The following is a 15,370-nucleotide window of genomic DNA, read 5'->3' as shown; positions in this document are numbered from 1 at the left end:
GATTGGACAACACTCGGACCGTGTCAGAGAGAGAGAGACGGTGGGGGTACATGAAGATAAGAGTTATTAAATAACATTGGTTTACACAGACACACACACACACACACACACACAATTTACAAGAATAATATAGAACATAAGGATAATGGAGATAAAAGAAGGTATGCACACATTGTAAGTGTATCAATATGATTTATAGTTACGGGGACAGTTCATTCCAGCTTTAGGAATGGACTAGAAAATACCTTTCCCAGATTTTGTTTTAGAGATTTATGACCTAGACATGGGTTTAGCCCTTTTTACCTTAAAGCATTTGTAGCTATTAGTTATCAGTTAATGTTACTTTTTAGCTATTGATGCTTATGTTAGACCTTCACTTAAGAGAATGCATAGTGGTAAAGCCACTAAAAAGGAAGTTTTATAAGGATAAATCCAAATTCTTGTTATTTTGATTCATGTCCCCCTTCTTGTAGGTCCAGTGTGTCGAGGTTTGTTATCAAAGGTGTGTGTTAAGAATCAGAATAAGAATCACAGTTTATGGTCAATCAGTTAGACACGAACAAGGAATTTGCTGTGGTGTATTTATGCAAGTATAAATGTAAAAAATAAAAAAATAGGATACAAAATTAAACTTTCAAAATACTATAAGCACCAGGGAGGGATTGTGCAATATGTTGTAGGCAAACATTAGAGACTGGACTGTGCAAAGTACAGATAGTACATTATTTGCCACGGGAAGTTAAAGTGTCGCAGGCAGGGACATCAGTGCAGTCCAGTGTACAGTGTATTGGTTTAGGATCACCTGAAGGGTTCACTGCCTGGTACCTTCTGAGAAACTCATTGTGCCAATAATCAAGAGCGAAATAATGAGTCAAGGACAATTTTGAATTTGGCTTAATTTTATAGTCTTCACTAAATGTCATACTGTTCGGAAAAAAAAGACATGGAGCATTTTTCAAATAATGTTGGTGTTTTTTATGTCAAATATGGGACACATTTCATCAGAGACACAGTGGCAAAGTCTTCTGCCACCATTCACTCAAATTCACATTCAGCAGTTCACCGTTTATAAAAAATATGAGTGTTTACTGATCAGTGCTCTTTTAAAGCACTCATTCACAACACTGCTGAATACACACTGTACATTTAAATATTTGGTTCCAACTTTGTGTTTGGTTTTCTTACAATTAAAAATACAGTCAATAACTTCAGTATAATAAAATATAAGACTTATATTTATAAATATAAGAATTATATTTGATCATATTCAAGTATATCCCCCTTGACAACATTAATATTGTCTTTGTAAATGCTCTCCTTGACTGATTTTGGTATGTTTCGATCCAAAAATTAGAATGATAATGATAATGTGCGGTGTAATAACGTTGAAATACGTTGTTACTATACCTAGGTAGATTTGTCAGGTATTTGTAGTCTACCTGAATAACATTTACTCTGTACATTTTTAAACAAGCCTGTAGTTTCTACTCCTTAAAATTCCAAAACAGCTGGTTACTTTTGAAGTTCCTTGCAGTACATCCATTGTTGTATAACATGCAAACCCTACACAAATCAGCTCTACAGACTTATCAAGATGAAACAGACAGAAGAGAGTCAACTGTAGAGAAGCGGCACAGCACATATGTCCATGACAAGGAGTAACAACCTGGAAGAAAGTGAAGAATCAGCTTACATCCCTAATGATATCAACAATGTCCACAACGCAGCATGAAAAAAAAATGTCACTTTCCCTGCATGACCTTATTTAAATAAAGAATACTTTATTTCCTTGTAGCCTATACATTTCATCCTGGACAAATGTAAATAAATAAATACATTTTATTTTTAAGGCACTCTTCATCCGAGAATCTCAGAGTTTGCCATGTTTATGCTCACACTTGCTTGAATTTAACTCAGTGGGGTTTAATTGAAATAGAAATCAAACTGTATGAATGTGGCATGAGTCTCAGTTTGCGTTGCACAGATTAAACGGCCCTCAGAGGGTTTTACTTTTTACTTTCATACATGAGCACACTTCAGAGCCTTTATTTTTACTTGAGTAAAGGGGATAAATCAATAAACATTCTTTTACTGGAGTCATTTCTAACACAAGTATCTCTACTTCTACATGAGTAAAGAATTTTCCACCTCTTATCATGTCAGACCTGCCAGTCTGTCTTAGAAGGGGGCGTGGTCCCAAACTGAGGTATCTATCTGCCTGACAGTCTGAGTTTAGGGCACAAAAATACTCCAACATCCAAACCTGACGTGTAAAAGAGACGCAAGGGCCTCGTCAGTACACGTGTCTGTCAATCAAACTCAGAATAGAGACATGCAGTGTTGTGTGAAAACCCCCCCAACACGTCGGATGTGTTTCCTTCTCTCAGTGAACACACTCAAACTCGCTCTTTGTGCACAGTTATAACGTAGTAGCCTTTGATTGGTCCGTGATGCGGAAGCTGGTGTTGAGTGGCTCGGGAAACTAAAGACTAGATGTCTCGTTCGACGGAGCCAGACATGGCATGGCGGCCATCTTGCTACGGGGCAGCTCGCTCACCCATTACATTGTGCTGGTAGTGGTAAATAACCATACCTTGCTCAATTTTGAACCGATTTTGAAACGGTCTGGTTTGTTATAAACTTCAGAGATGTAGACATGACACTGCATACTTTTGAATAATTATGTTATTTTAAAAAAAAATGTAATAATTAATGCAGTGTCATAACTATATCTCTGACGTTTATAACAAACCACACCGTTTCAAAATCGGTTGAAAATTGAGCAAGTTATGGTTATTTACCACTAACAACAATTTTATTTTACCATTTTATACAATAATATTGTCTTTTGCACACTCTGTCTACATATTCTTACACTCATAGTATATTATATTACCTATTGTATAGTCAAATACTTATATTCATACCTCTACTATATATCATATATTATATCATACTCTCTGTACATTCTTTGTATACATAAGTCTATATACACATATTTATACATGTGTACATGTTATAATTACTATTATTATATCACTATTACTATTATTAGTATATATACTGTTGCTGCCATTATTACTATATACTGCTTTTATATTGGTATAATTACTATCATATATAAGTATATATTATGTTATATTATATACTATATATACTGTACTATTCTTATATACTGTCTAACAATAACATTACCACCATATCATCAGTACTATTAACATCATCTTGCCACTGCACCTTATCTACCTATTTTATTTTATCGTGTGCTTCTGTTTTTTTATTCTTTCTACCTCAATATTTTTTTATTTTATTCTATTGTATTGTATTTTATTGTATTCAAATATACCGGCTGCTATGACAACTTAATTTCCCTTCGGGGATGAATAAAGTACTCTATCTATCTATCTATCTATCTATCTATCTATCTATCTATCTATCTATCTATCTATCTATCTATCTATCTATCTATCTATCTATCTATCTATCTATCTATCTATCTATCTATCTATCTATCTATCTATCTATCTATCTATCTATCTATCTATCTATCTATCTATCTATCTATCTATCTATCTATCTATCTATCTATCTATCTATCTATCTATCTATCTATCTATCTATCTATCTATCAACCCAATGTTATGGGTGAGCGAGCTGCCCCCTAGCAAGATGTCTCGTCCGGCAACGCGGACGAGACATCTAGCCTTTATATATAAATCTATGGTAGAAACCTCCACAGAGAGGACGTGACTCGCCGGAGCAGCCGTCACTCACCGGTCCTGGAGAGCCTCATGTTAGGTAGCGCTGTCCCGCCCCCTTGCACACTGGCTGAGCCAATGTTAGGTAGAATCCACACATTGAATGAAAGTCAGCGTAGCAGCAGCAGAAGCAGCAGCAGCAGCAGCAGGAGGAAGCTGAGGACCCAGAGTATCTGCTCCCTTGCACCTATCTGACAGCTCGTCCAGCGGGCAGCCGGTGACACCGTGTCCGCACAGAGAGGAGAGGAGAACCCGTTCCCGGAACAAAGACTCGGATTGTCGCCGAAACGGGAAGAAGGTAGGAGGGAGACATTTGCATGAGCGTTAGCCAGCTGGGCTCCCCTTCCACAGACCAAGTATTACTGGTTAGACAGGTAGCTAGCTAGCGTTACTCACTCGCTAATGTCTCGGTGTTCGTCACTGCTTGAAACCAAATAACACGCACATGGGGACATCATGTCGCGAATGTGTCTACGTGAAACCGGTTGTGATAAATCTGTCATTTCCTGTGTGTGTGTGTGCTCCTGTGCTAATGCTACTACCGGTGCTGTAGAGGCTAGCATACTGGCTAACTCCGGGATATCACGTTGCATGTCACCACGACGAGCTTCGATAGCCGCTGACGCTTTAGCCGTGTGTGTTGGCTAGCACTTGGTTCTGCTGCACGTAGCCAGGTACCGACACTGTTTGTGTGTCTGTGTGCAGGACAGCGCTTTGCGGGGCAATGCAGCGGGTCGCCGGGCACCTCGTCGCCGGGCTGGTCGCGGCGGTGCTGTCGCTGCTCGCCGGGCAGAGCTGGGCGGACGGCGGGGGCCCCAGCCTCGCCGAGCGGGTCATCTGGGCTGTCAACGCCGGGGGTGAAACCCACGTAGACGTGCATGGGATCCACTTCAAAAAGGACCCGTTGGAAGGGAAGCTCGGTAAAGGTGAGTCGCTCATGGGATTTTTATACGTGTCTTTGAGAGTGACATTGTGAAGGTAAACGCTGCTGCTGCTGCTGCTCCTCGGAGCCCGGGGACGATTTTTGCAGCAGAAAACCCTGTGCACGCTCCTGCTTCCGCAAGTGAGCAGCGGTTACTGAGGAGTCAGCATAGAGAGGGCTGCGGCTCCGCCCCCTTTCAGCGTGGACAGGAAGCAGGTGATGATGCGCTCTAATTGACTGTAGAGACCTTCATGGCGTCGTCAGGAATTCTGGAAGTGAAAGTTGTCGTGGTCACTGTGGTAATAATCTGCCATTTGAGACAAACGGGAAACTGTATTTCACATGGGGGGTGGAACAGGGAAGGCCTCCTGTAATGGGGTGCTCTGCTGAATTTAAAGGACCATCAGTTTAAGATACATTTATTTGTCCCAAACACATGCACAGACAAGCACACTCATGCAAGGAGGGAAATTTAACCTCTGCTTTTAACCCATCTGGTGCAGGACACACAGAGCAGTGGGCAGCCATGTACGGCGCCCGGGGAGCAGATGTTGGGGGAGTAAGGTGCCTTGCTCAGGGGCACTAGACAGGGTAGGGAGAATCCTCTTGGATTTTAGGACAGATCAATCCAGGTTCTCCTTTTATCTTGTTTCTCCGTGGAATCAAACCAGAGACGAACCAGAGACCTTTTCTGCCCACAGTCCAGGGTCTCCCAAAGCATTGCAGGTGTTGTCTTGGTCCCCTGAGCAAAGTGCACACCTAACTTCAATCAATCAAATTTTATTTGTATAGCCCACATTCACAAATCACAATTCGTCTCATAGGGCCTCTGTCCTTAACCCTCAACAAGAGTAAGGGAAAACTACTAAAAAACCTTTTTAACAGGTAAAAATATGTAGAAACCTCAGAGAGACACACATGTGAGGGATCCCTCTCCCAGGACGGACAGAAGTGCAATAGATGTCAAGTGTAAGAAAACAACTTGATGCCTTGTCCTTCTTTTGCAGCCTCCGACTATGGGGTGCGTTTGCCAATCCTGCGCTCCAGTCAAGAGGACCAGATTCTTTATCAGACGGAGCGCTACAACGAGGACACTTTTGGATATGATGTCCCCATTCGCGATGAAGGAGACTATATACTGGTTTTGAAGTATGCAGAAGTTTACTTTGCCCAGTCACAGCAAAAGGTATGACAAAGAATGTATCAAGTCTATTTGTGTTGCATGTTTTATCTGCAAAGATTGAATGGACAAGCTACGCAATGAACACATTTTTTAAGGTATAATTATTATTTCTATATATTTTTTCCAGTTCAAATATAATGTGACAGACATATCCTTTTTCTCTCCTAATTTCCTCGTAGCTGCACACTGGTGTTCAGACAGTATTCTAGGAGTTGTTTGATTTTTCATTGGGGTACTCTATTGATGATACAAAAATCTGTATTACTAGGTGTTTGACGTCCGTCTGAACGGCCATGTGGTGGTGAAGGACCTGGATATCTTTGATCGAGTGGGCCACAGTACTGCTCATGATGAGATAGTGCCTTTCTCTATTCGACGCGGCAAGCTGAGCGTGCAAGGGGAGGTGTCCACTTTCAACGGCAAGCTCACTGTGGAGTTTGTAAAGGTGAGCTGGTTTTCCTTTTCTAATTATTGTTTTTTTGCTTTTTCCTTGGCGTTCTGACGACTTGGTCTAGTTTAAACGGGTTGATAAGTTACGGAAATTGACAGAATGTGAACGCTACTGGTAGTTTTACAGGTTGGCTGATTGGTTGAAAAGTTGTGCTCCAGCTGTGAAATGAAAATAAAATGTGAGGCAGCATGTCTTATCAGATGAAGACTTTGGGTGAAAGCTTGCCATTGGAGCACCTATTCTAGGCGGCGTTCTTGACCCCTTACAGCTTGTGACCATTTTCAAAATCTCCTTCACTACCTACACACTAAGAATGGCAAATACACAGTCAACTTTTGTCTTTGTTTTTCCCCTCAAACTATTTTGCAGCAGTACATTCACTGCATCCTGGGCTTATCGCCACCCAAGACAGTTGTGATTGGTTAAATAAATGCAAACAAACCAGACCCTTTTTTCCCATAGCAGAACGATAATGGGTAAAGCCAGGCCATTCTCATCACTGGAGATAAGTCTGGCTCTGCAAGTCTTATTCTGCAGTAAGAGTGACTCAGTAAAAATACTACCATTAAAGTATTTTTATAGTTCTCTGAAGAAAGAGGAACATGCCACATATTTAATATCTTTAGGTCTTTTGAAGCGTTTGACCCACCAAGTTATATTGCTTTCATGACTGCAGGACTGTGGGTCCATGTTTTTGACATCAGTCCCAAATCTCATCAGTTTTTATCATATTTGTTTACTACAGCGTTTAACCTTGCTTTTTTGCCCTCACCAGTCTATTTTCTGTAAATCATCTTTCAACTTCTCCACTATTCAATATTTCTTCAAGTTAGTGGTGGATTTTGATCATTTCCCCCCTTCGTATGTAATCCCAATTCACTGTCATTTACGAGAGGACGTTAATGATATCCAAAATATCAGATAGAATTTGGAGTTAGTCTGACCATGAACCCTTCATTCTTAATCTCTGAAAAGAGCCAGTGATAAGGTCAGTAATTGTGTCACTCCTTTCCTTGTCACATGTTATTCTCTGCTAGTCCATCTACTGTGCTCTGCCACAGCAGTAGTGTTGGTAATTTGTGTCTAACCTTCACAATATCCTTTAGCAATGCTCCTCCTTTTAGTCACTTCACACAGCTTTACCTGTATTGCTATCGTCGCTCTCAAAACAGCATCATCTCATACAATGATGCTGTATGCTTTTGACTTTTGGTATGATATTTATAAGCTTAAATCTAATATGTAGTAAATGGGTTAGGGTTAGAAAATTGGCTGTATTTTTATATAGCGCTTTTCAAGGGAAAGTGCTTAACTGTACCAACCACATTCCCCCATTCACACACACACACACACACATTCATACAGTTCTTTACTCAGCCTCAGGGACAGTTTGGAAGTTGAGTGGCCTGCCCATGAACACTTCAGCATGCAAACTGGAGGAGCCAAGGATAGAACCACGAACCATCTGGTCAGCGACCCCTGAGCCAGATGCACAAACCTTTCCCACAATGTGTGCCTAGGTGTATTTATTCCAACAGAATTGAATTCAAAAGGGAACTCGGGAGGGCGTATACCTCCGCCAAGGCTTAAGAGTCCCCTTATAAAATCACATATAAATTCAGTAGATCCTGATTGTTGTTTTTATATGCACCAAACTGCACACACTCAAAAATATTTGTCCTGTAAACATGAGAGATTGATTGTTTGCATGAACTATCGAGCAATCAAAGAAAATGTTGCAAACGCCTTATCACTAAATGTTAAAGAAAAAACCCGGTGATCAGGATCTGCACCAAAAACTAATAGATTCTTCCTTAACCCATACAACATCCTTCCACTAAGTTTCGTGGTAATCGGCTCAGTATTATACTAACTAACAGACACATAAACGCAGAGGAGAGTGTAACCTCTTTGGAGAAGTTTGCTCATATTTGCAATTGCAACAAAACATCCAACATGAAGAAACCTCAGTCGGAGGGATTGTGTGGATCTTTTTCACAGATCCTGAAGAGTTTTACGCCCAAGGAGCCTTTTTTTTCCCCAGACACGATTATTATTCACTTTAAGCCCTGGATTCCTACAAATTAAAAATAATTTATTTGGGAGTTTGTAGAGCACCTGGCTGGGTCGAAATATGTAGAATGGCTTACTTTCCGCAGTGACCTCTTCTTTTTATTTTTTATAGGTCACTGGTTGTCTGTGCTTTTATCTCAGTCGAGAGAAAAAACTCTTTTTGCAGATTAAAAAGAAAGAAGAAAGGCAATTTCTAATTGTTGTCGTCTTACATTGAGCGTCATGCTAAGGCTAGCCTGTTCCAGCCGTGTTTGTGATTATACATCAATGACACAGTTTTTTGTCAATTGTACCATTTCATATAGCTGTTCTAAATCACCACTTCAATACACTAGTGAAGCCACCGATTAATCTTATAAATACCTATAACTATTTACTGTCATTTGTTTGGTCTGCATCATGGGGCTGATCTGTTCTTTGTTTCAGGGTTATTATGACAACCCAAAGGTCTGTGCGCTCTATGTGATGAAGGGAACATTAGAAGGTGAGTCCTGACACTGAACACATTTTAACAATTAGACTTTTGCGTAAAGCAATTGTAGACCTAGTAGTAACGGTGTTATATACCAGCACACTAGACACATCCCAATGTTTTTTGTACCTTTCTTTTATGTACCGTGTTTATTTTTAACAGATGTACCAAAACTTCAGCCTCACCCTGGCTTGGAGGAGAGGAAGCCTGACGATGACGATGATGACGATGAAGATAGTGAAGGAGGCGAGGAAGGTGGAAAGAAAAAGTTGCCAGCAGGTGCCAAGAACAGGGTCCAGTCTGGTCCCCGAACACCAAACCCATACGCAGCCGACAACAGCAGTCTAATGTTTCCCATCCTCGTGGCATTTGGGGTTTTCATCCCCACACTGTTCTGCCTCTGTCGGCTGTGAGCTCAAACAAGCTGTCAGGACGACGTTAGGAGGACGAGGAGGACGCAAGACTATGAAGAGAGAGGGGGAGAGAAGACGGGAGGGGGTCAAGGTGACAACAGCAGCACAGGTTGAGCTGAGGGCTCGCAGAAAATCGACGACGGCGGGAGGAACAAACTGAGACAATAATTTTTTCGGGAAGCCACCTCAAGATGACGCAAACGCTGCTGGTGAATTGTACCGGAGGACAGAAAAGGAGATGTAGGAAGTGTATGCTGTGCGCTTCTTTGTGAATGTGTTTGGCATCCACCTCTGCTGACCCTTTTGAACAATGTTCGTAATTTTTCCACTCATGAGACTGGGCGGGATTTACAGAGGCCAGTCTTCACGGTTTGAAACCACATCTCAGCAGCTATGGGACGCTCAGGAGTGATTGGTCTGGGCCCGTTTTATAAACAAAAAGCATTGTTTTGTATTGGGTGTGGCAAGGAAGCACACTGTTTAACACTCCTGCTGCTCCTGCTCAGCACCTGGTCATACATGTTACCTTATAATTGGATAGGGTGCTGCAGAGAAATAGTTTAAAAGATTAGAAAACATGAGTCTGATGGTTAACGGAAATGCATTTGCCATTTGAATGCTTTCATTTTTTCCTATTCAATTTGTTGCTTTTTTTTTTGTCTGTCCACTCAGACCTAGTTAGTCCTGCCTTGACGTGCCATCATCTGTTTGCTGTACAATGTTGAAACATCCAAACGTTCACGTGGAATTAGCGCTGTGGCCGGCAGGATTATTTGCTATCTGCTGTCTTGACTCGGCTTTCCTTTACAGAAATATAAAACGGTTTTCACAAATTAGTTAATTTGAGTGTTCATAGAGAAATGATTCCTCTACAGTATCTACAAATTGTCCTTTGTTTTAAAGGATTAATCCATTTTTAACGTCTGAATTTTCAAGGTGTGAAGAGACAAGTGAGTGAGTCCTGATTATCACGTTGCTTTACTTTAGGTCATCTTTGCTTTCATTATTTGTTCAACAATGATGCATGCCTGCCTTTTTGTTGCACCAAAGAATGTTTTTGTTTTTTTAAGTTTAGGGAAAATTTGGGGCTGTTTTTTTTATTTGACAAACCGCTTAAAAATTCAATCTGTGATGTTTGTGGCAAACGGTTAGGTTTACAATACACGTAATAGAAAACACCATGAAATTTGTAACTGTTTATTTAGAGGAACATAATGTTTTACATTTTAAATTGGGGGGTTGTTTTATTTTTCTATTGAATACATAATGCTGTGTTGACTCTGATTGGACCATGAACTTCACTCCATGTTATCAGACTGAAAGAGAACAAGCCACAGCAGCTCAATGATAATATAATTTAGAATAACCTGTGCCCGTGCTGCATGTGTTTGATAAAAAGTCTCTGTGGGAACCAAAAGTTCATCCACCTGCAGTGAGAGAAAGCACAACATTGGTATCCGTAGAAAACCAAAAGTTTACCAGATGTTCCAGATCAATTTTCCACATTCTCCATTTGGCCTTTTCAGATCTGTTGTCTTTACGTACTTATGTAGACCGTACCATTTAGTTAATTCAGTGCAGTTAAGATGCTTGTTCTTGATATTGAACCAATTGGATAAAACATAATCATTGTTGTTTTTTTTTCTACATGGCCATATTATTGAGTTAGTTAGTTTCAGCTTTCGGACAAAGATATCCTTTTCCGCTTTATATCCGAACTTAGAAGCAGCTTTGTTCTTTTTTTTAAATTTTACAGCGTTGTCTTGTGAATCCTCCTATAATGTATCTAGTTACCTCCCTTAAGTGCTCAGCTCTCCAAGGAAAATTTTGTAACTTTGTCTGTTTCACTAATGCGTCTTAAATTTCCCCCCGGGCCCCTCACCCATCCACCCAACTTAGTATTGCTGTTACCATATGCATTACTTGGAAAAACTGTTAATAATTCAGTTGTTGCTGATTCTCCCCCACTCCTTGACCTCCCCTTCCCAGAGTGATTGATTGGCAAGAAGTTTGTGCCATAAATTGTTCAGACAGTTGTCTGCGTTTTTGGGGTTTCTGTTTTTTTTTCGGGGGGGGGGTAATTGATTTAATTTTTCAGCTGAAAAACTCAACACTTTTTTTTTTTTTTAAAGACGGAAGCACCTTTTTTCTTCCTATTGGATGCTGCAGAAAGTTAATTATTTCAGCACCAAAGTCGCCATGTTCTGTTTCTCTACACAAGTCCACACAGTTGCATGTGTATATAAGGTACAAGATCACAAGTTTTGTTGTGTGACGGCAATTTTGATCTCATCACTTTTGTGTTTTAGCTGAGGTGTTAGGGTTTTTCTTTTTTTTTTTCGTGAGGAGGACTCTGTGGCCTTTCTTCTGGGGAGGAATGGTTGTTGGTACAGAATATGAAAAATAAAAAAAATTTAACAGGCAGCCAGATGAACTGTCAGAAAAGAGTAACAAATAAAAGAGATTACGTCTAAAAATGTGGGATCTTCCATTCTATTACATATAATTTAAATCAGAGTGGGGCTGATCTGGAGATATTTTATAATACACATGGATTTGTATGTTTGAATTTTTCCTCAGGATCTGTTTTGTTTTTGAGTTCTTAAAACGTGATATGTTATTGGTGTGACATTTTGCACTGCCTCATGTATTTTAATTTTGATGTGTGTTTTTGTCTTTGTTGCCTTGAATTATTGAATACAACGTGCTTTACCATCGTTCGCCTTGAGGTTGCTTTTTTTGTTGGCTTATATCAAATTTGCCTCTTTGTTTTCCCTCTTCTCAGTTAAACACACATTTCAGGGGGAGATCTTCATTCCACACAAGCGGATCTTTTTTGACATAAGGCTTTGTATGATCCATATACATTCAGTCGGTTGTTCACCTCAACTTTTCTAGGAGCAAAGCCAGTCAAACACAAATGAAAAGGCCTTAACTCCTCACCAGCCTTTTTGGACTTGTTGTGATCACTACACCTCACAGCTGAATAGACTGGAGGGGAATGAAGATCTGCTCTCTATTATTTATTTTCCACACGAACCAAAGAATTTCTGTCATTCCATCCAGATTCTTTAACAGTGTCTTAAAATGGTGTTTGATTTCTCTTTCCCCCCCATTACCTGGTAAAGCAGTAACAAAAAACCAGGAGGCAAACATGTCATTTAATTTGTCACCACTTATCATCTGCCTGCCATCTTTTATTTTCTCTGTAATTGTAAAAAAAAATAATTCAGCTTGATACTATTTCCCCTCGTGTCCCATGTTCAAAGCAGCTCAGATGTGAGATGAATTTAAATTGAGACAAATTTGAACAGTGAAAGCCAATTTAGACCATCGTATGCGTACATGAAGGGCGAGGTCTTCCACCGGTCACACAGTGGGATTGAGAGACAGTGAGCGTGAGCTAAAATACGAAACCCATTGTACAGATATACATGTGTTGGATAAAGACAGGTTATTTTGATGACTGTGTTGACTGATTTTACTCATGTCATGTACACCTGCAAAATGGGAAAGGCTGATTAAATGCTGTCTCTTTTTAATAAATGTGCTATTTTATCAGAATGTCTGGTGTTTTTTTGGATTCCTCGGTGTTTCACAAGTACTGTGCCTGTGGATCCACAGTATTTTTGGAACTGTGAAACCTTGTGAGCACTTGCAACCCTTGAAACTCTTTACTTGTTCGTCTAGCGTTTCCTGAAACAAATTAACAGAGCAGCTAGGTTCATCAGGGTCACAGCAACATGCACAGGCCCTTTGTTTGTCCAGGTGTTGTTTTTTCCACCTTTTTCCACCAACTGTGAATACTTCTTGAAAAAGAACCACATATCTAAAAGCTGCTGGGAGCAGAATATTTAAAAGACAAACACAGCTGAACAAAGTAGACGAAGCACATCTAAGAACTGAAGCGGCCACACGCTTTTGTCAAGAGCCATTGTTAAGTCGAGTTTTAATAACCAATGAATGACTGCATAAACTCCCAGTATATCATATTCACTATTTACAAATTTATATATATATTTTACAAAACATAACATTTATAAATTAATAGATTTGATGTCGAAGTGCAGTATTTCCTTGTGCCTCTTTTCAGAGGTAACAGATAAAGCAGTTTCCATGCAGTCCCAGTCTCAACGTGGCTTCATCTGTAGTACAGAGCCATGAAAGGTGTGTGTGAGAGATGAACTCCGCCAGTCTCGCAGGACACCTCTGCTCCGGCCTGACTGCAGCCCAGCACCAGCTCCAGAGCAGGCAGCCCGCTGGCGAGCACATCCCCCCACGCGTGGCCGTTGGCGTCATGCAGAGTGTGAGGAGCTGGGTCTTCTCTTAGTGGATCCCCCCTGGAAGAAAACGCCACCCGCCGCATGTTCACCAAACTGGGACCCCCTCCTCCGGCACCACCTGCCGCCTCCTGCAGACTCCGGAAGAGGAACAGCAGATCCACTCTGAGCTCCAGCCTGCTGCCCCCTGACCACACACTGTACCTAAAGGAGGCAAGAGACAACAAAGTTTCAACCAGGCCTGAGACCACCAGAGGCTTGCAGTTCACCACTGTCTATAAAGGCCTCAAAGGGGCATCTAAATGTGAAGCTCATATCGAGAGGAGTTTTTACCTTGTTGGAAGGCTTCGCTTTGCCATGGATGGAAGCACCGGGTGGATGTCCAGGTGCTGCGGGTTGGAAAGTTGAAGGTGAAGCTCGGCTCTCGTTACTGTCAGTGACAGAATCTCCCTGTTGAGGAGAAACTCCACATCTCTATCTGGGGAGGACGAGAACAAGAGGCAGTATCAGAGTCACGGCCCGTTAAAGACGAAGAGCATTTCAGGTCACAGAGCAGTACAAACTCATGTCAGGCTCCATCCTGATCAATCTCAGGGATCAGAAAACAATCTCTAGCACAGAGGTGATGTTTTCACTGCTAATACCATGTTAATCTGTCAGCAGGACATCTCAGCAATTCATGAAGGGGACATTAAGGCAGCTGAGACTCATTTATATGCAGATGACACCCTCCTCAATACAACAGTATTAATCAAGCTATTATGTCCCCCAAACTGCTTTTCCAGCTAATTTTCTTTCCCCTCTACAGCCTAAGACATTCCTGCACACTGTCACACTCTCAGCACCACGAACTGTGCAGAATGTAAATGGCATCTTAGATGTGCGTATACTCAAAACGCCTCTCAGTGGGTCTGAACAGGTTTTATCTTTGCAAAAGCTAAGAGCACATCTCATCTTATATCTTATATAATGCAACCATCTTGATGGCTATACACCTGGGCCATCCTCAGAGCTCTGTGTGCTTTTTTACCTGAGGAAGGCTGCTCTTTTTCTATTATTCCTCATGTACACATATACCATCAAGAAATCTGTTTAACCCACATGTAAGGCAATGCTGAGTTGTGATGCAGCTGGAGGATTGGTCACAAGTTTAAAGGCTCTCAAATCCTCTGTAGCGCCTGTGCAGCCCATGTGTGGTTATAGTAGTTTGAGGCACAGTTAGTGGAATTAACCTCACGCAAACAAACCTGATATTCAGTAAACAGAGATGATTAGAACAACTCTTACCTCCTCTCAAACGACCTTGAATCCCTTTGACGCGTCTGCAGGTTAGTCCCCCGTGACAGCATTGGTAAACCCGTCGGACAAAGTTGAAAAGAGATTTCCCCGGGAACACCAGGCCTTGCGAGGCTCCCGGGGAAAGGGGTCGACCACGGAATTGCAACATTGTCGCGTTCTCCCCGGGTGCTTGTGTGTTTTCCAGCCACGGCGCCGCCAGCTCTGCGCAGCGCTCCCGGTGCGCCTCCTCCTCCTCCGTGCGTAAACTTGCTCCGGAGGATTCCGCTGCGCTCCTCGACGACTGCGACGCAAATCCCAGCGCATCCACTGCGCGACCATATACTCCAGTGTCACTTGTCATCACCGAGAGAAGAATGAGAGCAATCCAGATACAGTGCGAGCAGGCCATGGCGAGGTGTGTAGATCCTGACTCTCGGATCCTCACTGATGAACAACAGGCTGCTTCTGTGTGGTGCCAGCTCTCCTTCCGGCGAGTTGGCTGTGCCGCCTTTATACCCCAGTGACAATGGGAACAACTTA

The 15,370-nt window shown here is 41.5% G+C and overlaps 2 protein-coding genes across 2 annotated transcripts; one reads left to right on the top strand and one right to left on the bottom strand.

The window, feature by feature from the left end:
• The first annotated feature begins 3,872 nt into the window (after window positions 1–3,872).
• mlec (malectin) lies at window positions 3,873–12,836 on the top strand. Its single transcript, XM_061071134.1, has 6 exons — window positions 3,873–4,056; window positions 4,464–4,684; window positions 5,688–5,866; window positions 6,132–6,308; window positions 8,814–8,871; window positions 9,022–12,836. The coding sequence occupies exons 2-6, from the start codon at window positions 4,483–4,485 to the stop codon at window positions 9,270–9,272; spliced, it is 867 nt and encodes a 288-aa protein (XP_060927117.1). The 5' UTR covers window positions 3,873–4,056; window positions 4,464–4,482; the 3' UTR covers window positions 9,273–12,836.
• Window positions 12,837–13,334: 498 nt separating this feature from the next.
• On the bottom strand, window positions 13,335–15,239 carry si:ch211-170d8.2 (uncharacterized protein LOC571755 homolog). Its single transcript, XM_061071038.1, has 3 exons — window positions 14,840–15,239; window positions 13,886–14,030; window positions 13,335–13,756 (listed from the first exon to the last, which is right to left on the bottom strand). The coding sequence occupies exons 1-3, from the start codon at window positions 15,237–15,239 to the stop codon at window positions 13,414–13,416; spliced, it is 888 nt and encodes a 295-aa protein (XP_060927021.1). The 3' UTR covers window positions 13,335–13,413.
• Window positions 15,240–15,370: the final 131 nt, after the last annotated feature.

The sequence above is a fragment of the Limanda limanda genome, chromosome 5 (assembly GCF_963576545.1).
Source record: "Limanda limanda chromosome 5, fLimLim1.1, whole genome shotgun sequence".
Classification (NCBI taxonomy): domain Eukaryota; kingdom Metazoa; phylum Chordata; class Actinopteri; order Pleuronectiformes; family Pleuronectidae; genus Limanda; species Limanda limanda.
The sequence above is the reverse complement of the archived record's forward strand: the minus strand, read 5'-3'. Positions and strand labels throughout refer to the sequence as shown.